Genomic DNA, 27,890 nt, shown 5'->3' on the forward strand with positions numbered 1-27,890 from the left:
CCCACCTCATCTACGGATTACATCGGAGTGTAGGGATTCCTTCCTTCGGCGCACCATTCGTGGAGTTAGCTTCGCTTCGCATCGCATCCACCGTCGGCTAGAGACATAGGGAGAATCATTAGTTTTACTCTACTTCCTATTTTTGAGCTTAGATTGAATTGTGCACTTTACATGTTTGTTAAAATTCCTCTTACATTTTGGATGTTGATGTTTCTTAGGTTTCTCTTATTTGTTGTTCATGCACTAGTTTAATTTGTTGATCCACTTGTTCTTAATATTGTCCTTTCATTTTAGTAATTGCGTTTACTCAGATTAGTGTTCTTTCCATTGTTAGATAATTTAGAACTTAAACAACCCCCTCGGTCCAATACAAAAGGAAAATCCAAATTCGGCTACAATAACCACTAGAATTATCATACACCATCTACAATCGTTGGGAGACGACTCGAGTTACCCTATACTACTTTAGTTAGGGGGTTCAATCTTATTTAAGTTGGTGTGCTCATTTAGACGATAATTTGAGCCTTACATCAGACTCAATAGGTTCCCAATTATGTTGGTCGTCTATAATTAACTATTAATTGCAGAACGATCATGAGTAGCATATAGTAATACATTATGATCCCCAATTGATCAAAAAATCAACAATTTATTCTAAAATAATTTCTAAACCTTTCAGCAGCTTTAATGAAACATGTCTCATTCCTTTCACCGTCTTATACCCGCTTGGTTTAGGATATGGCCTATGTGTGTCAGTTCCCACTAGGCTGACTACGTCACACCTAACCCAAGCTTGCTTTTTTATCCTACGTGGATTCAAGTTACTTGTACATATGTCTAAGAGTGTCATACTCTTGACATGTAATGCTTTGGTCAAAGACTTTCAGTAACAATCCTAATAAGTGGTCGTAGGGTATACATCTCTTTTTACAAAGAGTGGTAAATCCTCCGTGGGTTATTCAAACACCTTCGAGCACTTCGACTTATACCCAATCATCCTGAGTCCACACTTCTTCAGATATTTGCTTAAGATGTCAAAGTATAAGTCTCCATAACTAAGGTAACTTGAATACCACAATTCCAAGGAAATTCGCATTTAAGCTGCACTTAGATCTTCATTGACATATACATAAAGTCATATGAAGTCTTACGACAGATCATTCCAATTAACAAGTTACCTTTAACTAGCATCCACGTTTAACTCTTAACATCGAATGCCTCTAGTAGTGAGATCGGTTGCTTGGTAACCAAGAAATTTAAAACGTGTTAGTCTCAACAGAATCGATGACGTCTATGCTGATCAATTTCTCGACTAAGATAATTTCAATACATTCATAATTGCACATGTAGAGATGTTTACTAGTTGTGATCCAATCACAAATTCTTTTATGCTTTAAATCGTATTGCGGACATTCAGTAAATGAGTTTAAGATCCAATCAAACATATAAAGAATGTGCACTCAAATAGTAAATTTCTATTTATCCAATAAATAATCTAATCGTAAGGCGATATCTTAGGACACCTCTCAAATATAATAGATTAGTTTGACCCCACAAAAGTTTTCCATCGGTCCTTGAGGGTAAAAACTAGAAGTATGAGCAGCTTAGCGTCGACAACTGATCCCTCGTAGTCTTCACCGTCCCTGTAAGACTATTTCAATGCCGAATCAGTATTTCACTTGTGAAGGCAAAGTCGTGGGCCTTTTTATGGCTACTTCAGCCCACACTCGAGTTTTTCCTCTAAATTCAATGTCGCGTGCATGCCCCAATAGAGGATCGAACTATGACACTCTGAAAATCCTTATTATGGCTTAACTATTGCACCAAACCCGGGTACCATCATAGCTATGCCTGTGGGGGCTTATTATTTTTGTTCTTGGATGTAAAAAATGATAATACTCACCCTAAGGGCCCTTTTATAATCTGTCTCAAGGTTTATGGAAGAGAGTTAAATCACATTATCAAATAAGCTTCTAAATAAAATAGGAGAAACTTAATTCTCTCCAAGGATTTGCGCATTTTTATTTAAATCATACTTTGGATATAAATCTACCATTAGAATATCAATACAGAGAGAGATGGAGTTTCATTACCGTTTATGCCCAAAAGCTTGTTCTGAACGAAATGTCCTACAGATAAAAGCACACTCTAGTAGCTTGCTATTTATTAATTTTAATTAACTCAGTAAAACCACTGTTTAATAAAATGTTCTGAGAATTATTTTATTTATGTTTGTTTATTTGTTAAGTCAGCATGTAATACATATAAGGTTTAACTTTACCATTTTGTCCTTTGTTTGGAGGAGAGTCGATGGCAGACGCAAAATAGAAGAGGAAAGGAAAAAAAAAACCGTCTGTTCGCCTCACCTGCTCTCCTTTTCTCCCACCATTAATTTGATCGCCCATTGGCTTCCTTTTTGTTTTCTCTCGTCGATTTCCCATTCTCCCATCTACACTTCCGCCTCCCCCCCCTGGAATTTCCATTCCTCTCCCCATCCCCTCATTTCTTCCTTCCATTTCCTTTCCCTTTCTCCTTGCGCCTTCTTGAGCTGGAGAGAAGAATTTTCAAACGTTGTGTTGATAAAAGGGGCTTGACTATACTTTGCTATTACTTTCTTGTGAGAGCTTTAAGAACTCTCACTGATGTTGTTCAAGCGCTGCAACAAGATACTAAAGAAAAATTCCTAAATTTAGAATATATTCTCACATAAAGAATCATTTTTTTTTTTGGGTTTTCCTTCCTTTTTTTTTTCTGCCTCTTCCGTGTGGATTTCCTTTAGGATTAACGAGGGGAAGAGGAAACGGAAGCATAGGAATGGGAAAGCAAGGACCTTGCTGCCATTGTGGAGTCACAAGTTATCTCCTCTCTATTTTTTTTCTCCCTTTCTCTTTGGTATCTTCGTCTTGCATCTCTGAATTTTCCTTTGTTTGTGTAGTTTTTTTGGTGTATCTCTATAAATTGTGAAACTGTGTTTCTGGACTGAGGTCTAATTGTGCGTCTCTAATCGTTGGCTTCTTGTTGTTCTCCCCATTAAATTTCTCTTGGATTCGTTACTTTCCCGGGTCGCAGTGGAAAACTATTATAGATGTTCTGTGATCTATGAGGTTTCATGTTTATACTTCTGGAGTAAAATGGATTATGAGGTGTTTAATTTAATTTATTTGTTTTTGCTTTGAGTGCTTTGCATATTTTCTCTCTGTCTGTGCGCTATGAAATTTAGTTTTGAGAGGTTCCCACAGCTGTTCAGGAACAATCTGTATCTAGCAAAAGCTGTAATCCAAAAACAGAATTATGAAGTGGCTATGTATGTTATTCAGTATGTAAGACTGGCCTGCAATAGATGCTGCAAATTTCCTAGAGATTTTGTGTTTTTTTTTCTGCCTCTTACGGAAGTCATCAAGAAAATTAGCCATCCTCTTGGAGTGACTTCATATCGTGTTTCACTTATCTATAGCATGGAAACCTGCTGAAATCTCAGACATACAACTATGTGGACTCATACATTGTCATAGAAAAAAGTATATATGGCTAAATGAAATTAGTTCCTTCATAGCACAGGCCTCATGCTGAAACAGCTACTTGCTACCTATGATTGAAAAACCCAAGGACCTTGCAATGAGCAACTTTACAAAAAATATTCTGATTCTATGTATCCTAAGTGAAATTTAATTACATGCTTCTAGTGATTTTCAACCTGAACTGAATATAGAACGGCAAGGATTAAACAGGAGAGCTTGAGTTTTTTCTGGGTGTTCACTCTATTTCTTGCACACATTTTATTAAAGAGTGTGTCTCATGTTATGTTTGTCTAGAAATGTCAGTTTCTAGCTCTAGAAGATTGTTTAGTTAAGCAATGTTTTGTTTTTCGTTCTCCATTTTGATAATTCCCCTTGATAATATAACTATAATTTGTTTTATTATCATAATCAAACATCTCAACTACTTCAGAAATGTTGTCAAAAACTACTAGTGTCAATTGTTATCATTCATGTGTTTTTTTCATTGTACCAAACTGTAGATAATAAATCATGTTCATGAACTTAGAGTATATTTTCCATTCATCTATTTTCTAAACATTATTAAAAGATCATTGAGAAAACCAGGGACTTGTCAATTTATCATTATTTTTATTACTATTGGAAGGATAGATATAGACTCAACAATTCCAGATTAGGTAGGGGACTTGTTAGTTTCAAAAGGATTTATGAAGTCATGATTATGTTGTTTTGTATTAAACTCTTAGGCAAAAATATCACATGTATTCCTTGCACAAGTTTTTGGTTGTTTGATGGGTAGAGTATAATGTAATTCTACCTATCTGTTTCTATCATTATTGAACTTACATATGTTTGCATAAGAATGAAACACCTAGTTTGTGTTTGATGTGAGTAAAGTTGCTACATAATTAATTAATTAATTCAATAGGGCAGGTGGCAGCAGAAGGGGAGTCAAGCTCAGACTAGGAAACACCCATTCAATCTAATCAGAGGACCACACATGTCACCCTGCAAATTGATCATAATTGGTCAAAAGTGCTCATGCTGACCTATGGTCACAAGGGCAACCATCTCGAGGCCTATAAATGATAACTGAGACATTGAAAGAATGATGGGTGATGTGGAGCTTGCTCTAATACTATTTGGGACCCAAGACTGACCTGACTTTAGAATGCCAAGAGCCCAGAGATAGTTTCGTCAAAGTTCTTCACAGGCCCTTACATTTCCTTTGAACTCCTTACAGTTCAGCTGAGCTGTGAAGGTCAACAGTTCGGCGACTTGGATTGCACCTTGAGTAAACTCTATTGTTTACTTTATTGACCAGATCTTGTGTCAGACCTGTTGGCCATGTGCCAGCATGTTGTAATCCAACCATAATTGTGTTCATTCCTAAACACAACACTCTGATCTTTGTTTCAATCTATTATCTTATGCTTTTGTCTTTCATTTACTTTTTCTTGTATAAGGGAAGAAATCAATCTTGTTCCAACAAAAAAATTGCATCTTAGAGCCACTATTATTAGCAGCATTTCTAAGTCATAAAATATGTTACTAAGCATCTTATGCTAACTGAAGCTTAATGTTGATAGGCACCCCTCTCTGGAGGAATGGACCACCTGAGAAACCAGTTTTATGCAATGCATGCGGTTCTAGGTGGAGAACCAAGGGTTCATTGACAAACTATATACCACTCCATGCTCGTGAAGTTATAGACTCTGATGAGTTAAATGGTGCAAAAACAAGAAGTTTAACCTTCAAATTCAAAGAACAGAAGCTTCCGAAAACAACACAACATAAACATAAATTGCAAAATCAATGTGACATGCAGTATTGTGATCAGAACTTCTGCAAGTTTGAGGGTGATACAAGCAATCGATCCAGTTCTGGGTCAGCTATATCAGGTTCAGACAGCTGTTTATACTTTGGCACTGATGATGCCAGCAATTTAACAGGTATTCTCTAAACTGTTGTAAACATATGACTGTCCTGAATTCCTCTTCAGACAATACATTATTACTTGATTGACTGATTAAAAGTTACTTTATTCTATTTTTTTTTTTTTTTGCATTACTAGAAGCATGAGTGATAAACTACAACTAACAATTTTAGATTTTACATTTCACCTTCTTGAATTCTTTTATCCTTACTACTGTGATCTTAGATGGATGTTCCCAGATTTGTATTGCTTGACGTCCCTCACATATGGTCCATACATCAAGGATACAATTAGCAATACATGTCAATGGACCAGCAGCTAGATGTTATGCTATCTATGGTGTATATGAATTGTGCGTTGTCTTTCATGAGAACTGTGGTATCTTTTGTCCTTTTATTGTTTTCTGATACTTTGATTTCAGGACCTCTTTGGATGAGTAGATCTCAAAATCACCAATGTGTTTTTCTTATGTGCATTATTTCCCACACAATATTCATCTTCCATCTTTTTTCTTCTTTACAACTCTAGGAAAGTATATACTTTTTCATGTTAATTCTTTTCAAGCATCATGGCTTTCACTTATTTTGAAATGATTCATTTATTCTTTTACATCCACAACCAATAATTGCTATGAGGTGTCCACTGGTTTGACTTGTTATGATTTTGCTTATATAACTTTGAGAAAGGGTCCTAATTTTGTCGCAATAGTTCTTGTCAAACATCAAGTCATCAACTTATTTACTTGGAATGGTTTCTCGTATATATTAGTTTCTTAACCAATGATGGCTATGAGGTGATTATTTGTCACTATTTCTATTGTCATCGATTTTCCTTCCCTTAAAAAGGCATTGTTAAATTAGTCAAGGAAAGATTCAAAGATCCTTTGAGTGATACTTGTTAGGACCAAGTGACTGAGCTAAAGAGAGGTAAATAATGATGTTACTAATTGCTTATAAACAATTGTTGAAATGTTAGCTTTGGTAGTTCATACAAAACACAAAGTAGATAAAAGAAAAACACAAGCAAACCTAATAATACATTGATGTAACATGGTTTGGCATCCTTGGTGTCTACACCATGGCCTATCAATCATTCAGGTGGATCACCCCAAAATGCCACTACACTATCTCCTTCACGAACATATTTTAAAGGTCAAGAAACCTCTTGTAAATCACTTGAGAGTTTTACAATTGAGCATAATAGAAAGCTAAAAAAAGAATATAGAGAGCTCAAAATTCACTTAGAATATTGCAAGAAAAGTTAGCTTCCAATTCTCCATCAACTTCTCCTTTTATAGCTTTTCCCCCAATTTATTAGCATTACTACTCGACATCCAACAATCGATTGGAATATTTTTTATTAGGCGATTGTTCCAATGTTGTTGTTAGCATATCCAACAGTTGTCACTTTATCAACGACTTCATGCTAGCATAGTAGTAGTAGTTGATTGGAATTTGTAAACAATCAACTAATCCATAAGTAATCCACTTACCGATCAACTCAGCCATTAGCAAAATCATTCTTATTACTAGTTGATCACCCCGAGTCGACTGATAACCAATATAATTTTTTTTATCAGGTGATTGTTCCAATGTTATTGTTAGCATATCCAACAATTGTCACTTTATCAACGACTTCATGCTGGCATAGTAGTAGCAGTCGATTGGAATTTGTAATCAGTCAACTAATCCATGATTAATCCACTTACCGATCGACTCAACCATTAGCAAAATCATTCTTGTTGCTAGTTTGTCGCCTTGAGTTGATTGCATCAGTTGGTTAAAGTATAAATAATATAAGTCGACTGACATTACCACGAACCGGTCATAACCCCAAAATTTTCTCATTTGGGGTTTGGAGTTTCATCAATCAATAGATCTGGTCCATCAATCGGCTAGATCGATGACCATGAAAAAACCACTTCTATTTGATCATTGAGTCCACGACACAACCATTAATCGTCTAGCATTCAATCCTAGTTGACAAGTACACTAACTCCAACCATTTCTAAGGTCGTATTAGACTTGCTGAGATCTTACCATCTCCCAAGTACATTCTTTCAACACTTAACTCCTATGGAGTTATATATGCCGCGAAGTCATCTTCTAACTTTTTTGGCCTCACGTCCTCAGATGCACATGAGCCCTTGGCTTCACTCTGCCATCCTTCACGCCTTTTCTTTCGACGTTTGCTTCCTCGGCTCCTCTTCAATGCTCCTTATCCTATAGTTCATTGGATGCTCCACACTATCCTTCATTTTTTTAACCTTGAGCCATCGATGTCCATCAACCTTGGCTTTGCCAAGTCATCTTTATTTGTATTCTCTAAGTCATGCAAGAATCAAATACACATATCAAAACTAATGCAATCCTAACTTTAACCCTTTACCCACACATCAAAACCTATGTTCCAAATCATCAAGAAGGATGATTGAACCAATAATATCCCAATTTTGATGTGTGATAATATGTTTGAGATGGGTAGAACATAAATGAATTTTGGAACCTAAACTAAGATCCCCTACATTTATGTTCCCCCTAAGAGATAGGAATTTTAAAATTTCAGTTTCATCATTAAGATGAGAAATCTAAGTTTCTAACTTAAATCATACCCTTTCTCCCCCTTTAACAATGTCAAAAAGGTTGCTTTGTTTAAATTTTACTTTATGAAATTTTACCAAAATCATGAAAGTGATTGGTAACTTGCATTTCAAAGCTTTCCTCAAGATGTAAAAGGAAACCACAAGTTTATCGCAGTAAAAATAGCTTGTATTTTCGAATTTAAAGCTTCGGCTTTGATTTACTTGACTCAAACATAGTATTAGTGGACTAGTCAAAGTGCCAGTGACCTAATCAAAGAGCCAATCGACTGGTTTTTGGAATGCACTCGGGTGCCAAATTTAGAAAGGTATTAAAAATTTTAAAAGCTAAAAAAATCATAAAATTTGAGAAATACATTTTTTAAAGTTAATTGATCATGGAAAACCCTTTTTTTAATGAAAAACCATCTGAATTTTCAAAATGACTAAAAATTTTCAAAAACATGCAATTGTGTACCACTTCAAAGCTCTTGTTTTGACCTCTAAGTTTGAAAATGGCAATCCTTAATTTTCAAAATTTTAAATTGTATTTTTCAAAATAAAATGTCCAACCATGTTCTTAGACCAAATGTACATTATAAATACATTAGTTTTCCCCTTGATTGATCAATAATCACTACGTGTGATTCTATCTATGGTTTATCAAGATGCTTCAAGTGATGTGAACCACTAGTATCATCCTAACATCTTATATGGTATCAAAATGTCCAATACAAAAATCATGTTAACCTATAGTTTTGTTAGGACTACTAACGTCGTTAGGGGGTTGAATAGTGATTCACTTCCTTTCTCATTTGTTGATTGTGTGCTCATCTATAATATGTTAATGCGCAATAGAAAATACAAAATAAATACAAAAGAACACAAGTATAGATACACCTTGATTTTACATAGTTTGGAACCCTTGGTCCTACTCGATGACCTATCGTCCTAGTGATAGTGCTACTATGCTTTTGCCTTTTCGGATACCTTTCGGAGGTGGAGCAACCTCTTACAAATATATTCTTACAAGATAATACAAGTCAAACACAAATATAAAAATGATATCGAATGTAATCGAAATAAACATGTTTACATAAATGAGTTTGGCTTTGATTGCGTTGTGGTTGCTTTAAATTGCCTTCTGAAGATCTGAAATGCAGCAACACTTCCCTTCAAAACCTTCAAGAATTGACATTTAAAATCCACCATGAAATTCTCTTTTATAGGCTTCAAGTCGTGGCTCGAATCCACTTAATAGTTGATTGTTTTACTGTTGATCACCATTCAATTGCTCCACTATTAACTCAAACATTGCTTGCTTTATCAGTCCAACAGCTCAATCCAGCTAAGCAACAATTGATTGCTCCTCTCCTTCAGTCAATTACTGATGCTCAGTCGAGTTACTCATCGAGTTCTAAACATTCTATTTGCTCCAATAGTGTCATCAGTTGAGTGCATCACTCAATTGATGCATTAGTTGACTATTGAAACACATCAATCAATTGACTATAAATCCTCTTAAACCCCCTCAAATCCTGGACTCGTGGTTTAGGGTTCATCAATTGATTGCTAACACTCATCAGTTGATTGCTCACACCTCAATAGTGCTTAAAATCCCCTTAAACCCCTTATTCGTGGTTTCAGGTCATTAGCTAATTGCTATACCTACAGTAGTCGATTGATATCTCTATTTAAGCCTTATCAAGGCTAAATTCTCACTTTGCCTAGTACCGGTTGACCTTGACCTACCAGAACTTTTTTGTTTAGCATCCGGTCAACTTTGACCTACCGAAACTTCCTTTGCCTAACATCCAGTCAACGTTGACCTGTCAGGACTTCATTATTGTCTTGCATCTGGTCAACCTTGACTTGCTGGGACTTAACTTTCCATACTTAACATCCCGTCCTCTATAACTTGTTAGGATTTCACTTACATACCTAACATTTGGTCCTCTATGACTTGTTAGGACTTGCCTTCTCAGGTCTAACATCTGATTCTTCACGACATGTTAGGACTTCACTTCACATGTCAAGTGTTTGATCCTCTATGACACACTTGAACTTTACTTCTCATGCGAAGTGTCAAGTCTTTCATGACCCACTTAGGCTTTACTTCTCATGCTAAGTATTCGGTTCTCCATGACATACTTGAGCTTCACTTTTCATGTCAAGTGTTTGGTCCTCTATGACCTATTTGGATTCACTCTTATCAACTCCCTATTGGACTTTCAACCGCCAAGTATCTGATCAATCATAACCATTTGGATTTCTCCATGGTCAAGAATCTAGTCAACTTGACCTATTGAATTTTTCGCTCAACCATCAAACATCGAAACCCAAACTAAGCTTGGTCAACTTTGACTTGAGGTCGATTGCATCAACAATCTTTCCCTCCAATAATGCCCCTCTTTACTTGATATCTCACTCTTAACCATCAAACATATTGATCAAATATTGAAACTTAACAATCTCTTCAACTTGAGCTTGATCAACCTTGATCAACGATATATTGTACCAACAAACCTATAGTTTTGTTGTAAAATGTAAATGAGGTCTCATTACTTAACTGTGTGTGCATGTCATTCTATCTATGCTAAGTATCAAGTCAACCATTCACAGTTGTGCCCAAAATAGATAAGGATTGATTTGGGCACCCAAAATAGGTTACATGCAAGATTCACCAAATATTCCTTTGGATCTATGTCATGGCTACTAACTTTGCCTTTGATTGCCCCTTAGCAACTAGGCATTAGTAAACCCTCTTATTCTTTGATCTTTTATATCCTAATCCATTCTTGCTATAATTGCCAATTATGAACTTTTCTAGATGTAGTTTCAAATTTGCTACTTGTTCTCTTAACCCCTTGCTTTTTTCTCTAATTTTTTAAAATTTTCAAGAGGGAACTATTTCTAATCTATCCTCCAAAATATTAACAATTAGTTTCTTCAAATGAATATTTTTTTTTTTGTGTTTATATGAATTTAGCTAAACTAGAAATAACATCAATTATATCTTCGGTAGGTAAATTAAGTACCTCACTTAAAATATCGTTCGATTTGGATGAATGATCAACCCCTTCACTTGAGCTCCTAACTTCTTCGAATGATGTTGAGACGTCATCATCAAATGCCATAAGTGCAAGATTGGTTGCACATACTCTTTCTACTACTTCTTATGACGATGATAATGAGGAACCTATGGATGCATCATCCCACGTCGTTTGCAAATTGTCTCCTTAGGCTTCTTCCTTTCTACTTTGGCTCTTCGTTTTGTCTTCTTATTTTTTTTCTTCCTTTTTCTTGAATAAGAGGAATTCTTTTCTTAATAGACTTTCTTCATAGCAATTGAAGCACCTTACCCTCTTTTTTCCATTCTTCTTCTTTAGCATCCTCCTAACATCATTTTTATCAAATTTTAAATCTTTAAAAGAACTACTTAACTTTCTTACCATATATGCCTCCTCCATACAACTTATGGATGAGTAGACAATTTAGATGATGATTTTGGAGTGGAGGATTTCATCTTCTTCCCTGAACCCTAAGCCATATTTGCCACAGGAGCAACTCCCCTTGATCTATGAGTCTACTTCTTCTTCCAAACCTATAAATCTTGTTTCATGTAATTCCATAGTTAAAAAGAAGTCATCCAAACAGAATAGAATCCTTGATACATAAAAAGGATCTATCATGGACATCCATTGTAGAGTTCTTGGAAAGTCATTGATAACACTTTAAGCATGAAATTGTTTCTCTAATGCTTGTCAAATTGTTTATTAATTCCTTGATCTATGCATGAAGACTTGCTACCTTCTCCCCTTTCTCTATCTTTAGGTTGTTGATTTGTGATCTTAGGAGGTCTCTTCTTGTCGATTTTGCCTCTATCCCCTCATGAATTTCTGCCAACCTATCCCATAGCTCCTTTGCACACTCATATCTTTCAACTCGGTTGATTTCATAAGTAGGGTGCATGCTCAATAGATGATGTTTGACTTTTGAATTTGCCATATACTACTCCCTTTGCTTCTCAATCTATCTACCATCTTCTAATTCTTTCCTCTTTTTATCCTTAGGTATTTCAAAACCATACATCATGATTAGCATCATACCAAATTGGTTTTAAAAAGATCTCCATTCTTCTCTTCCACCTAGAGAATTTGCCTTCGAACTTAGGTGGATCAATGTTGGAACTAGGCATCTTTCCTTTGTACTTTCCCAACAATTAGTCTGATGAAAAGCTCCTTGGCTCTAATATCAATTGTTAGGACTAGATGAAATGTTTGTTCACAAATACTCGCTGAAATGTTATCTCGATTAATTCATACAAAACACATCATAAATAAAAGAAAAACATAAGCAAACCAATAATATAATGATGTACTGTGGTTTGACAACCTTAGCTCCTACTCAACCTATCAATCTTAGGTGCAACACCATGAATAGCTGCTATACATTCTCCTTCTTGGAAATCTAGATATGGAGAAACCTCATATAAACTACTTGAGAGTTTTATAATAGAGCACAACAGAAAGCTAAAGAAAGATTACAGTAACCTAATATTGCTAGGAACGTTAGCCTCTAATTCTCCATCAACTCTTTCCTTTATAGCTTTCTTTTAGCTTAGTTACTATTATTGCTCAACGCCCAACGATCGACTCAAATTCTTTATTAGTGTTCTACTCTTATCGTCGATAGATTTGACCATTATTGCTTTATAAATGACTCCTTCCATGCTGACATTTAACATTAGTTGATCAGAATTTGTCATTAGTTGACAAATCCATGATTAGTCGACTCAACCACAAATCCATAATCAATGGACTCATGGTCAACTCAAATGCAAACAGAATCATTTGGTTCGCTGGCTGATTATCCCTAGTCGATTGCCAACTGATTAATAACCAATATTAGGCGACTAGCATTACCATGAACCAATAAACTGATTGTAATTCTAAAATTTCCTCACTTGGGGTTTGAATTTTCATAGTGCATACTAGACTAGATGGATAACAATGAACAAAAATCACTTCTGTTTGATCATCGAGTCAAGCAACTCAACTATCAATCTATTAGTGTTCAGTACCAGTCGATTAGTACACTAATTCTGATCATTTCTAAGGTCGACTTCGCATATGTTGACATCCTTTCTTCTCTCAAGTACATTCTTCAACACTCAACTCTCATAGAGTTATACCTATCTTAAAGTCATCTTTTGACAAACCCCATGTTCTTTGGATGCACTCGAGTGCTTAGCTCCTCTACGTGCCATCCTTCGTGCCTTTGCATTCAAAGTCCGCTTCCCCAGCTCCTTTTTGATGTTCCTTGTCTAGCGGCCCCTAAGATGCTATACGCCATCTTCTACCGATCTCTATGAGCCTCAAGTAATTGAATGCCCATCAACTTTAGCCGTACCAAGTCATCTCCATGTGTATTCTTCCAAGTCCTACAAGACTCAAATAAACACTTTAAAACTAAGGCAATCATAACGTAAACTCTTTGCACACACATTAAAACCTATGATTGTTTTGAACACCAAGAAGGCCAATTACACTAATAATATTTTGGTGGTGTAAAACTTTTGTTCCAATGATTAATTATAATTCTAGAACGAAACATAATATGGTGAATTCCTTCCCATGATTGGTGCCTTCTGCATTTCCTTTCATGATGTTTATTGGAAAACTGAATGAGTTTTGTCTATCATCCTTTTTGTGTGTTATTTCTAAATATAAATTCTGCAAGATAAATGAACAGTGATAACTTTTATTTGATTAAATATATCCTATTCTTGTCATTTGCGAGTTGTGAGATATATGTGGACAATGAAATTCATCTTCTACATAATAGTTTCCATATGCTTGAAATTGATAATAATGGTTTAGCTTATGGAGCTCCTTGTTAATGTAATATTAGGCTCTAAAATATCACCTCAATCTGTGCACGTTGTTATTTAGTTCAACTGCCCTTTCAGGTTCGGTGCAGTCGAATGTTTGTGATTCTTTGGCGCCTTCTAAGAAGACATTTGTTACTCACCCCAAACTTTCTGTTGAAAAACTGACAAAAGAATTATATTCCATATGGCATGAACAACAAGCATCTAATCTGTCCACAACCTCAGAAGATGATCTACTTTACAGCAGCATTACCCCTCTTGATTCTTTTGAGATTGGGTATGGAAGTGTACTCATTAAAAATACAAATTCAAAAACAATAGATGATGAATCAGAAGCTAGCTCATTTCCAGTGGATAAATCATTCTTTACCAATGAGGCTTATTCAGATTCAGCTTTTCTTCCCATAGATACTAAAACCAAAGGAATTGCCACTCCTGGTGCTAACACTGTAAAGTCCACAATACAAATGGTCCATGTGAATGCTAAAAGGTACCTTCTTGCATTTGTAAATGAAAAACATGTGTTTTATCTCCAGTCCATGCTCCTCAGGCTTGACCTCTTTGAAAAGCTACTCTTCAATGAACTCTTGGATCTTAGACCATAATTCATTTGCGGTTTAACATTCATGTTTTGTCTATTTTGTTCAGAGCTAAAGTGACATATAATAAGTTTGCTTCCTTGAAAGATAGAGACTCTCCCCTAATCTATACAGATTTAAATGTAAGGATATGATTTTAACGGTAATATCAGTGCTTTACAGAATGATATTTGTTTGTAGTGTAATAGCTGAAATTTTATTGGCTATTTTACCTTGTAGTTTTTTATCAACTCTGAGGGGTTCATGAAATATTTAACACACGAGGAACAACAACAGTTGATGAAGTACCTACCATCTATAGACATTGCCAAAACTCCTGAAAGGTTGGTTCCATTTTTAGCTTTATTCATTAAGTGAGGTTAAGTTTCTATCAAGTTCTAATACTACCTTGTTGATATGGCAGCCTCAATAGCATGTTTTCTAGTCCCCAATTCTTAGCGACACTATATTCCTTCCAGCAATTGCTTCAAGAAGGCATTTTGGATCTCTCCTTGGCTGGAGCAAATGCCGAAGAGTGTAAGATATTGAGGAGACTGCTATTACAAAACTCCAACAATCGGTGGTTAGAGTGCTATCAAAAAATAAAGGTAAAAGGAATTTTTTTTTTTTGCCAAATTGCTGACAATTCATCTCTTCTGGCTGACAAACAATGATTCATTGCTGTAGGATGCACTATTAAAAAAGATAAATGGAGGGAATGACACATCAGTCACTCAAAAGCTTCCTGGTCTTTCCAAATTGGCTTCAACAAAAAGGAAGCAAGACAAGCAAAACCAGAATCATTCAGGTTCAGTTTTATGCTTCTACTAAAAGTAAACTTTTGTAATATTTTTCTTTTCCTTTCCAAGTGAAGGGAAGGACAATTACCTACCCACCAATATTTTAAAATAGGAGGAATAAAGAGAGACATATGACTATGCACAATGTTATAGCTAGTGTGAAAATAGTTACGTATATTTAGTTACATGAAATAAAGAACATCTCAATTAATCATATAACAACAACCACCCGCCAAACTTTTATTCCACTAAGTGGGGTTGACTACATAGATCCTCCTATGCCATTAGGCTTGATAATCTACTATATTACCATCTATATTTAATTGAATTTTATTCTATTTTATCGTTGCTAATTGAGTCTTCTTTAGTCTTTCTCTTTCTCTATTAATATGCATATTTGTCATGCTCTCATATCGTCTAAGTGAGGCATTTATTGGATGCCTAAGTACATGTTAAAACCATCTTAAACGTGATTCTCAAATTTTTTCATCAATAAATGTAACCACGACTTTCTCTCTAATATTCTAATTTTTTATCTTTATCTTGTCCATCCTCATATGCCCCACATACCGTAACATTTTCATCTCTATGACTCTCATCTTTTGCTCATGTACTCGCTTTATAATCCAACATTTAGCTCATATAACAAAATAGGTCTAATAGTTGTTTTGTAAATTTTTTAAAAAAATTTTAGTGGTACTTTACGATCACAAAGAACACCTATCGCCCTTCATTTCAACCATCTTATTTACATCCTATATAAAACATCTCTATCAAGTCTTCTATCCTTTTGCAAAAAGCATCTTTATCAACTCCTCCATCCTTTTACTAAAGTGATCCTAGATACTTAAAGTTATTAATTACAATTACTCGTTATCTCGTAGCTTAACAATTGTATTGCTACATCTAATATTACTAAACTTAAATTTCATTCTATTGAGGCTAAAATCTTTTACTTAATGTTATTCGCCAAGATTCAAGCTTAGCATTTATTCTCTTACGTGTCTGATCGATCAAAATAATATCTGTAAATAACATGTACTATGGTAATGTGTTTTGGATGCCTAGTGGTTCATCCATTACTAGTGTAAAAAGATAAGAATTTAAAGCTAATGTTTGATGTATTCCTATTTTTATAGGAAATATTTTAGTTAATCCGACTGGAGTCTTTATTTTTGTCATTACATCTTTATATATCCTCAATTTTTTTCAATATACACTACATTAATACTTTTTTTTCTAGAATATTTCATATAATTTCTCTTGAGACTCTATCATAAATTTTTTCCTAGGTCAATAAACATTTTGTATAAGTCTTACTTCTTTTTCTTATATTTTTTAATTAGTTATTTGAGAAGATGTATAACTTCTATTATCGACTTTTCTGATATGAATTCAAATTGCTTTTCAGTCATCTTTGTCTCCTTAATTTTTTTCAATCACTCTTTCTCAAAGTTTTATGGTATGACTCATTACTTTAATATCTCTACAATTTGCATAATTTGGTATGTTTCCTTTGTTTTTATTAAGAGAATTATAGTACTTACCCTCCACTGATTACATTTTCTTTGTTTTCAATATTAGGTTGAATAATTATAAGCCATTTAATACCCTACTTCAGTCAACATGGTCTCTTTTCTTAATATTTTTCTATCACTCTGCTCCAAAGTTTTATGATGTGACTTATTAGCTTAATGCCTCTATAATTCACATAATTTTATACGTCTCCTTTGTTTTTATATAGAGGATTAGAGTATTTATCCTCCATTGATCAGATATTTTTTTTGTTTTAATGTTAGGTTGAATAATTTTAAGCTATTTAATATCCTATTTCCCTAGACACTTCCATGCCTCTATTGAAATATCAGATGTGGTTCAATTGCTCCAAGAAGTAATCTCGAGAGAACTTGTTGAATCGGTTATCTTGTAAGAGGGGCGGGGGTTGAATAACGAGTTGGTCTTTCATTTTCTTTTTGTTGATCGTACTTATCTACAATTGTTAGCATTACGAAAAATAGAAAATAGTAATAACAATGATAAGCACATGACATTTGGATTTTATGTGGTTCGGAACCCCTATATTTCTACTCCATGATCTAGAGTCCTACTATAAGCATCATCTCTTTTCTCTTTGCCAAATACCTTCCGGAGGTGGAGAAATCTTTTAAAAAGTATAAAGTTTTATTCTTACAACAATACAACCAAATATAAGAAATACAAATATATACAATAATAATGATGCAATAAATAAAGATTACAAGTACTTAGTCATTTGATCGTTGTAGAGTTACTTTGGAATGCTCTCTAAAGGCCCTTGAATGCAATAACACCTACTCTTGAACTACCCTGAATGAATCTCCCAAAGACCGTTATGTTTTGAGATGAGTAACCCGTAAACTTTTATCTTCATCATCATTAGTCGATTGCCATGATTGATATGGCTGATATCGTAAGAAATAATAAGCCTATATCTTCAGAATCCTCATAAATCACTTCTTGAAATAACCATCAAGCGATTGTGTATTGAAAAGTCAACTTGTGGGACATCTGTTCATTTTGGGAAAACATCAGTCGACTCCATCAGTCGACTGAACACTTTTTATTCGATCCCGAATTACTCTAGTTGACTTCTGAAGTCAACTTCTAAACTTTTTGTTCGATCTAGGAAACCATTAGTCGATTACTGAAGTCAATTCGATAATCTTTTATTCATTTGAAGCTGAACACAGCATTTTTAGTATGAAAATATCATTAGTCTACTTGAGTTGACTAAATAATCTTCTATTCATTTTCAAACTAAAAGCACTATTTATGATGGAACACTATTCATTCAATCGACCCTTGAAGTCTGTTCATGTTGAAAATACTATTTATACTATTAACAATACTATTGACACCAAATTCCTTCATGCCAAGTGTTCGAGACTCTCGCATGCCTAGTATAGGTGATACTTCATCCTTTCTTAGTATTGAGTTGATCTTCTAAAACTTCGCCTATTTCTCAACCTCGGGTCACTCTTGACCTACCACTGGTAGGAATTCCACTGCATAGAATCCTTTATTCTAAGATTTCCAATGTTGTTTAGCATCTAGTCCCCCTTGAGTTGTTAGGACTTCATCCCTTGCCAAACATCTGGTCTTTTATGACCTGCTTGAACCTCCATCACATGCTGACATCTGCTCTCATAGAAAGATCACAATATAAGGTGGGGGCGGACAAGTAAAGATTGCTCTCAAATTGACTCACAAAGAAAGTCGATGCTCTGTCACGGGCAAGGCGACAAAGGTCAGTAGGGCTGAGAAGGATTAATTTCCTAAAAAGTAGGGGCGGCTAATAGAATTTCTTGAAAATAAGAGAAGGCTAACAGAATTTCCTAAAAATAAGGGCGACCTAATTTTAAAGCTCCACGGTTGTGGAACGTGCCATAGGTAGGTTGTGGTGCATTTTGCATTGATTCTTCATTGTGCTTAACAAGCTCCACAACTGTTGTAGTTACCATGACTAGACCATGGTCGATGCAGTTTGTTCCAATTGATCCTCCATGGCTATCTCTCTTAACCAGATGATCCATGACCGTGGTGGTTATCACGGGCTAGTAGTGGATCATGTTGTAATATTGTTCTTTTAACTTTGCATCTCCAAACATGCTATCAAAATCTCCACTTCATGTCAATATAAGGCATAAATCATAGTCATATGAACTAAATAGATGAAATGAATGCAAATGCTAGAAGTTAATACAAATTATGCATATATAATACAGTAAATGTATGCTAAATAAGGACGAAAACATATACATGATTTATACACATTAAATACCCTCAAACTTAAACTTTTGCTTTTCTTCAAGTAAATCATGCAGTTAAAATTAATGTGTGTGAATGAGACTTATTATACTTAGCGAATTCATCTAACTCTATCATGTAGTATTATTAGTAAGTATAGATAGATTATTTCACTGTGGTATAATTTGAAAGTTTCTTATGCGTTGTGCAATCTACATTGACTCTAAAGCATCGGATGTCAATCCAAGCTATTTCTTCATTTCACTGTGTTATCAGAATTCCCGACGCAAGAGGCACATTATCTATCACACGCAAGGCTCATTCCTCCTAATGCTTTACATTTTTCACATTTAGTCTCAAAAGAACACCTGAAGTCGAGGTAAGCTAATAGGTATTTCTCCAATAACCACTCGATATCAAAGGGGTACCTAATTGGTATTTCCCCAATAACAACTGGATCTCAAAGGGGTACCCAATTACTTTTACTCATTGTCAAATATATATTTTTTCTTTATATTTTTCAAACACATATTTTATTCATGAGTCCCTCGACTTGAGTATTTCTCTAGTAATCAAAAAGTAGTAGGAATCCCCAAGGAAACTAAGGTACTAGTCTAGTCTAGTGAATAATAACTGTTCTTGAATACTTCAACCTTCGAAGTCAAGTTTATGTGAATGTGAAAAAAAGATTCATATTAGGTAAGTAAATAATGAAACTCTCCAACTCAACAACAGTCATGTCATATTACTACAGATAATAGAAAATAAATCGTTAAAGATTAGAACACTTATTCAAACATTTGATTTTATAAAAATTTTTTATGCTAATGTCATGCCATAAAAAACAAATATAAAATATGATAATGAGTGAAAGAAAAAGCAAATAAAAACATGATGAAATATTACAACTAAAACTAAAAATAAATTAACCAAACTCTCCCAAACTTAAATCATGTATTGCCCACAATGTATAGAGGAGTTAGTGGCATAAAAAAACTTATTGAGGTGGATAGAAATAACCTGGAGATAGATGCCTTTCTTTAGTGCGTAAAGGGGCAACGGGATGTGGTGCCTCCCATGGGCAAGCCATGGTTGATGCAGTCTTGGTCGAAATTTCCAGCCTTGCACTCTCGAATGAACCATGACCGTGGTGGCTACCATGGGCAGACTGTGATTTTTGCTAGTTCCTTAGAAAAATTAGACCTTATACTCTTGAGTGTTCCAGACATACTTAAAAACAAATCAAAACATCAAATCACAAAACAAAAAAAATTGAAAAACTAAAATGCAAAATAAATTTGGGTTGCCTTTCAAGAAGCGTTTATTTTAGGTCGTAAGCTTGAGCTCTATCATTCCCAATTTAGAGCGTGTGGTTTGAGGAAGTTGCACTTCCCTCCTCTCTCAATAGGCTCATTAAAAGAGTATCTCTTAAACCTTGCTTAGATAGGAACAAGATACCTTCTTAACTTTTCTATCACTAGCTCTCGGTCTTTGATCATATATGCTCATTTACAAAGCGTCGTTAGGGGGACATCCATGTGATTCCTCTTTCACCATTTGCTGTAAAAATCCACTCTAAAAAAAAACATTCTTAACAAAATGTTGATTAGTAGCCTTAGATCAAATGCAATTTTATTTTCACCAACCGCTAAAGAGAGTTTAACATCAATTATGACTTTTGTGGTGGCTAACAAAGTAATGGCAGTCTAAGGATCCTCATCCATCTCAAAGATAACAGAATTAGCAGGAACAATAAAATTTTCAATCTCTTCGTTTCTTATATCACCTTCGTCACTCACCTTAGGCTCCTCTAAAGCTTTACTACTTTTCAAAGTGATAACATCATAATGTTCAGTAGGATTTGTCTCGGGTCGATATGGAAGTCTACCTAGAGCTCTTCAAGAGGAACTAACAACCTGTAAAATTTGAATTTCTAACGTCTCAGTATAGTCAACTAAGGCATCGAGCATACTTGCAATTTGTTTGATTTTGTCTCTTGTGACTTGATGTTGTTGTCTAGACTTTGTTATTTGTTGCCTAAACTCCTTGTGTTGTTTAGTTTGAGTTGTAATGAAGTTTTTCAAAAGGTTTCCATGTTAGATTTTGATACTTGTTGAAATCTTGAGGGTGGTCCATAATAGCCTTGTCTAACTTGAACTTAATTGTTCCTGTAAAATTTTTTTTGATGGTTTCTCTAATCATGGTTATAGGTGTTTGAATACGGATCATTCTGCAACCGTTAGTTGTAATTGTAGATGGCATCCTATTATTCCACTTGTACTCTTTGCAAAGGTGCAAATATTATTGACCAATTAACATTTGTATGACTTGTTGCACCACAAATCTCACTATAATCATTCGTAAAATTCATAGCATTAAATTGATCAAACTTTCGAGTTAGAGTGCCCATCTTCGCATGCAAGGGAAATAAAAAAATAGCAGTAAAAAGAAAAAGAAAATAAAATAAAATTCTAGTTTAAGCAAATTGCAAATAAAACTAATATCAATGAAAACACAATCCCTGGTAATGACGTTAAAAATTTAATACATGTTAACCACATGTGCATGGTCATCGTCAGGTAGTAAAATTATCGTCCTCTAGGATTATGTTGTCGATTATCAGTCTATGCACAAAGTAGGCTATCTAGTAAAAATCTAAATGAGAAATAGCTGTAAAAAAAACTAAGTTAAATTAAGAAAACTAAATAAAAGGTTGATGGGGAAACCAAAGACAATTCTAGATTTTTGATTTTACCACGATGATCGTTGACATTTAATTGTGAGCCCCTCTCTTTCTTACCTCAATGTTAGATTATGTTTTAAGGTGGTTGATCCTATGGTAACCGATATTCCCTCTCGAAATACACCAATGTATCTATCCTTTGACGTTCTGTGACAACCAATGTTATCTTCGAAAAAGTTTGAACTACTTTTGTGATCAAATACTCAAGTCCAGTTCTATAGATCCATGCTTAAGGTTCATCACTCGATTTTTCTCCTAATCTCTTGTAATTGCAAACATACGCTAATATATTCGCAATACGCTAAAATTGAATCAAGAATCGAACATATCATTAATAAAAGAGAGAAATCACAAGTTCAATGCAAACATGTCATTGAGCTACTCCCTAATCCTAGAGTAAAGAAAACTACTCCACAAGTTAGAAATACAAGTCATTGACATCGTAGCTCCTTTAGTGTCGTGAATGCAACCTCCTTCTTAATCCCCTATTACTGGAACGGGAGATCTCCTGATCACCATATGATTTGTAACCGCCACCCCTTGCTTCCTTTTATATTTTTAAAACCTTGACAAATTTCCTAAAACGTAGGCAACTTTAACATAATTTTGTAAAAAGTAAGGGTGATTAATAGAATTTCCTAAAATTAAGGAGAGACTAATGAAATCTTCTAAAAATAAGGACAGTGTGGTTTTGAAGTTCCACGGAACACACAACTGTAGGCCGTGGTGCATTTTGCATTGATTCTTCATTGTGCTCAGTAGGGTCCACGACTATGGTGGCTACTACGACCAGACTATGGTCCATGCATTTTGTTCCAATTGATTCTCCATGACTGCCTCTCCTTCCCAGATGATCAACAACCGTGGTGGCTGTTATAGGTTGGTTGTGGATCATGTTGCAATGTTGTTCCTTTAACGTTACGTATCTAAACTTGCTCTAACTTCAAAATCTCCACTTCCTGTCAATATAAGACATAAACCGTAGTCATCAGAAGGCCATGGCAGAAGCATGATTAACCCAAGAGTCATAAATAGAGAACGCCGCGGTAGGAGAAGGTCGTGGCAGAAGTAGGGTCAACCTAGGAGAGCCATAAATAAGGAAGGTCATAGTAAGAGAAGGCAAAAGCAAGGGCAATAGTAGGTCATGGTCTTCCTCGATCAGTCCTATCTATGGGCACACCCCTTTGACAGTTGTTTGTACTCCCAAATAGCATTATCTCCATGACCCAATGTGGATGTATTCAATGTAAATTCCTCAACTGGTAAAAGGATCCTCTTCTTCTTCCCCCAACTCCCTTTATAAGTTTTGTATTTTCCTGTCTTCTTACACCCACCTACCATTGTTGGTCACTAACTTGAGCGTCGGAGGAGCTTTGTCAGACACTTCCGGCGCCCTCTAACGAGTGTTAGTCTGTGTAGGTCAGCCAAGGTGTTAGTGGGAGGCTTTGTCAATAGCAGCCAACAAAGAGGTAGATTTTCGCAACATTAGTGGGTTAACTTTTTTATAGGAATAACCTTACAATCTTTATAAATTTTTCTATTCCTTTTCCTAACTATAAGAAAGTTAATTTGTGACATTATTTCCACTTTTGAATGTAACCGAGTGTTTTTATCTATTTTTGAAAAATATATTAGTTATTATAAGTTCATATTCTATCGTAAAATCCAATATAACTTTTCCTTTTTCATTTTTTGTTCCAAAATCATAGCCTCATTTTTACTCTACATATCCATTTAGATCTCCTATTATTAAAATTATCTCGTTTGTTGAAATTATTTTGTACTACCTCATCTAGGCCTTCCCTACTCCTACTTGTGCATATATTAATTACATTAATATTTTTTTTTGTTATTGTATCTCGAGAGCTATAATAGTGTCTCCCTTCTTAACTATTACTACTTCATCTTTTAATGAACTCTCTACAACAATACCTACTCTATTTCTTATTTACTCTTTTTTGTGTACTATAACTTAAAATATTGAAATATCTATCATCTTTACTTTTTCCCTACCGATTTTGTTTTTTATAAATATAACATAATAATTCTTCTCTTAATCATCATATTTACTACCTCCATTACTTTGTTAGTGATCATTCCTACATTCTATGTTCTAAATCTGAGACAATTGGAATTTTTGGAATGCCTATTCTTATCCAACCTAAGGTGTGAGAACTCTTGTATAATTAATGTCACACTCAAGTTCTCATGGATATGTAGCAATTTTTATCAAGACATGCAGTCCTTTCGGGGAACAATCTAATATTTACGCAATAGTTTGATGAATTTATATATAACATTTGCCTATGCTAGCTAGTAACTCTATGTAACCCTCCTTTATCCGGGCTTAGAATTTTGAGCAAAAATCAAGACCCATCATTTGTAAAATAGTCAAATGAGCACCCCTTTTTCAAATGGGTGCTCAATTTAACGTGAACTGTCTGAAATATCTTTACTTTATGTCTGGTTTAAAAATTTGTGTATTTTTAAATTGGGTTTATGTTCTGAACCTTGTGTAGAAGCTAGCAGACAACTTCTATAATATGTAGCAGCTAGTTGTTAGCTTCTACAATAGAATCATTATATCATTTTGATTTTGCTTATTGGAGAGTGATAATTTGATTCAAATAACATTTCAGTGAGCAAACAAGTGAAGGGGACTCCATGACACTCACTACATTTTAAATGAACATAATCTAATCACGATCGATCGTGTAGCAACAACAGGTAGCTACTACAATGTGTAGCAGCTAGTTGCTAGCTTCTATAACAAAATCATTATATCATTTTGATTTTGCTTATTTGAGAGTAATAACCTGATTCAATAATATTTCAATTAGCAAAACAAACGAAGAGGACTCCATGACACCCACTATATTTCAAATGAACATAATTTATTATGATCGGCCATATAACAACTATTTGCTAGCTTCTATAATAGGATCATTATATTATTTTGATTTTTCTTATTAGAGAGTGATAATATGGTTCAAACAACATTTCAATGAGCAAAACAAACGAAGGAGACTCTATGATACTCACTATATTTCAAATGAACATAATCTAATCACAATCAGCCATGTAAAAGTTAACAGGTAGTTGCTACAATATATAGTAGGTAGTTGCTAACTTCTACAACAGGATCATTCTATTGTTTTTATTTTGCTTATTGGAGAGTGATAATCTGATTTAATAATATTTCAACGAGCAAAATAAATAATGGGGATTCCATGACATCCACTATATTTTAAACGAACATTCTTTGATCATGATTGACCGTGTAGAAGTTAACAAGTAGTTACTACAACGTGTAGGCTGTGATTCAAATCCTTAAACTCGGTTCAAAACTTAAACTCGGTTTAGAAATACAATTTTTGAACTAGACATAAAGTAAGGATATTTTGGATAGTTCGCGTTAAATGAGATGTCTATTTGACTTTAATTGAAAAAGAGACACCTATCTGACTTTAATTGAAAAATGAGATGTCATCTTGATTTTTTTCCTTTTATTCGGTCTTAGGATTGGTCATGATGGGGTTTATTCTTCATTGACAAAGTTTCTCTTATTTTAAAAAATTAATAATTTAATCTATTTGTGGCTGCATATGTAGTTGGAACTTGAAAGATTCTCATACTCATGGATGATTAGCCATATGAATCAGAGTTTTGGTTGTGAAGAAATAACCATGCAAAAGTTAATATATTAGATATGAAAAAATTGATATAGACGGGTCCAAGTCGATAGTGGAAGCTCCTATATATCATAAAATGAGATAAAACATTAAGAACATAAGACATGTTAAAGATCACCGAGGTATTTTATAGTTAGACAAGTTGAATCAGTTAGATTTATTTTTTCTCATGTCGAAAAATAGGACGGGTATGGGAGAGGAAGAAAAGGAATACAAGAATAGATTCAAGACCTGAGCAAGTTGTACACCAAGTAAAAGAAGAGCCTTATCGTGCACCTACTTGGACAAAAGTAGAAGTGAAAAGAAAGGAAAAAAAATAATTTGACAACTTTTGAGAGGAAAGAAATTAAATTTCATCCATCAATTCCTCAATTTTATTATTGGAAACTCAGGCAAAAGTGGAGGAAAATGAAGTTTGTGTCTCTATACTTTCTGGCTTGCAGATCCTTCGATGGAAGTGGATTATAAAAAGATGTGATTCCTTTCCATTTCGTTCACCCTTCATTTAGACATTTTCTTCCTCTCCTACATCCTCCCAATCAAGCAAGGGTTGAACTGAGACTTAACATGATTAAAAGAATAGTGAAATGATTTATGATTGTTATTGATATGATCTTTGCATCATTCTTAATGAAGGGATTAATTCAGTGTAGCAGATGTCAGGCAATTGTAACATGGGATTGTTAGTTCTGAACTAAATAATGAACTTGTCTATCCTACTATTGGTAATGGTTGTCTCTAATTCCAGATCTGAAAAGGACCATGAGAAGCCCCAAAAGAGTCTGCAGACCAGGAGGCATGAATCCAAAATGCTCAACTCTGTTTGGTTCCAGTATAGTCAACCAAGTAATTGATGAGTCAGAAAAGTTTGCAGACAATGGCGTGGCTTGCTTCAGTCCTAAAACAGTTTATTCAGATCTTTCTGATAAGAGCAACACCATGCAGTCTTTTATGCAGTTCATTTCTGACAGCTCCGAAGGTGACTTGTTGCTGGATTTCCCTACAAGCACATCATTTCCAGAAGCGGAATTGTACCATCCATGGAAGAAGAAACCAAACCCAAATGGATTGCTAGCTACAAGTGTAGTTGACATCTCTGACATACCGACTTCGAGTTTCAGCAACAAAGTCTGAAATCAATAAGCCTTGTGTAGCGAAATCACTCGTTTCCCTTTGAACATAATTGACGAGCTTTTCATGAATGACTGCTGTTAGTCTTGTTCATCCTCTCTTGATTTTCCTAAATATTATGCCCATTTAACTGATTTTGAGAATGCTGAAAACAAGTTTGAATGGCTAGACACGTCTATTTCTTGTATAGCCTGGAACATAAGTGTAATATACCCCAGGAGAGCAGTTTGTATTTTATGTAAACAGGGAAGACTTGGAATTTATATAGGCTTGGTGGTGTTGGAGTTATCTACAAAGCTTCCTCGATGTTTAAGTCATGGTGGTGCTGTGAAAATAATAAAATAGTAATGAAGAAGAAAGTATTTGTTGGATTGGTAATGTGCTAGAGGGGGAGAAGGTTTAATAGCACAAACTACAAGTTTGGTTACTTGTGGGTTACTTTTGAGTAAACACAATGGAATTAAGACCAGATAACTCAAGTAATGCACCACAAAAATTGACACGTCACAAAAACAAAACATACAAATTTAATGTGGCTCGCAACTCTCAAGCGACTACTCTACAATCCTAGAGTCCTCATCAAATATTTCACTAATTGGTTTTTTTTGGTCTCAATCGGGATAGAAAATATTAGTGTAATCGATCTCTAGAATTTTGATGGTTTGATTTGACTAATATATTTAAAGGAGTAGAGTTGTTGAAGACTAATATATTTGAAGGAATTTGGTCAAGGGTGATCAAATGATTTAATCATGGTTGATCAAGTTGAGTGTGTAGGACCAGTGGGATCGATAAGGGTGAATATCGATTGTGTCTTTCGTTTCTTGATGTTCGTTTGTTTATTCTATCAGATTAGTCGCAGTGGAAAATACAAATATAATAGAGACAAGAAGAAAGATATAGGGTGTTTACTTGATTCCCAACTCCTCGAGGTTGGTATTCCAATGCCTATGTACAAAAGGAGTTCGCTCACTAGCGTGTCTCCTTTCTAAATTTTTTTTGGAAGTGGAGAAACTCCTTACAATTTTGAGTACAAGCACAAAAAATAGAAGATAAAGCATGACTTGTAAATTAAATACAAACAAATCTTTTTGCTAAGCTGATCCGGAAGTCCTTAGCGCAACACACTCCTCTTGAAATTTTTCCGATCGCAAAGCTTCGAGCGTGGTTTTAAGCATAGAGACGAGGAGTAGTAGTAGTAAAATTGTTGATCTGAATGTCGTGATCGGACATTTTTTGATCTACTGATAAGCCTT

The 27,890-nt window shown here is 34.7% G+C and overlaps 1 protein-coding gene across 1 annotated transcript; it reads left to right on the top strand.

Annotated features, from left to right (window-relative positions):
* The first annotated feature begins 2,437 nt into the window (after positions 1 to 2,437).
* Positions 2,438 to 26,908, top strand: LOC141829285 (GATA transcription factor 26-like). Its single transcript, XM_074716724.1, has 8 exons — positions 2,438 to 2,854; positions 5,087 to 5,449; positions 13,983 to 14,394; positions 14,553 to 14,625; positions 14,723 to 14,826; positions 14,907 to 15,090; positions 15,170 to 15,290; positions 26,252 to 26,908. Exons 1-8 carry the CDS (start codon positions 2,815 to 2,817, stop codon positions 26,635 to 26,637), a joined length of 1,683 nt encoding a protein of 560 aa, XP_074572825.1. The 5' UTR covers positions 2,438 to 2,814; the 3' UTR covers positions 26,638 to 26,908.
* Positions 26,909 to 27,890: the final 982 nt, after the last annotated feature.

Source organism: Curcuma longa, chromosome 5 (assembly GCF_044706935.1).
Source record: "Curcuma longa cultivar G26 ecotype Majalengka, Jawa Barat chromosome 5, ITB_CL_G26_1.1, whole genome shotgun sequence".
NCBI classification, from domain to species: domain Eukaryota; kingdom Viridiplantae; phylum Streptophyta; class Magnoliopsida; order Zingiberales; family Zingiberaceae; genus Curcuma; species Curcuma longa.

Coding starts and splice junctions, on each gene's coding strand:
- LOC141829285 (XM_074716724.1), top strand. CDS start 2,815: ATGGGAAAGCAAGGACCTTGCTGCCATTGTGGAGTCACAA. Junction 2,855..5,086: donor CTGCCATTGTGGAGTCACAA/GTTATCTCCTCT, acceptor TAATGTTGATAG/GCACCCCTCTCTGGAGGAAT. Junction 14,626..14,722: donor TAATCTATACAGATTTAAAT/GTAAGGATATGA, acceptor TTTACCTTGTAG/TTTTTTATCAACTCTGAGGG.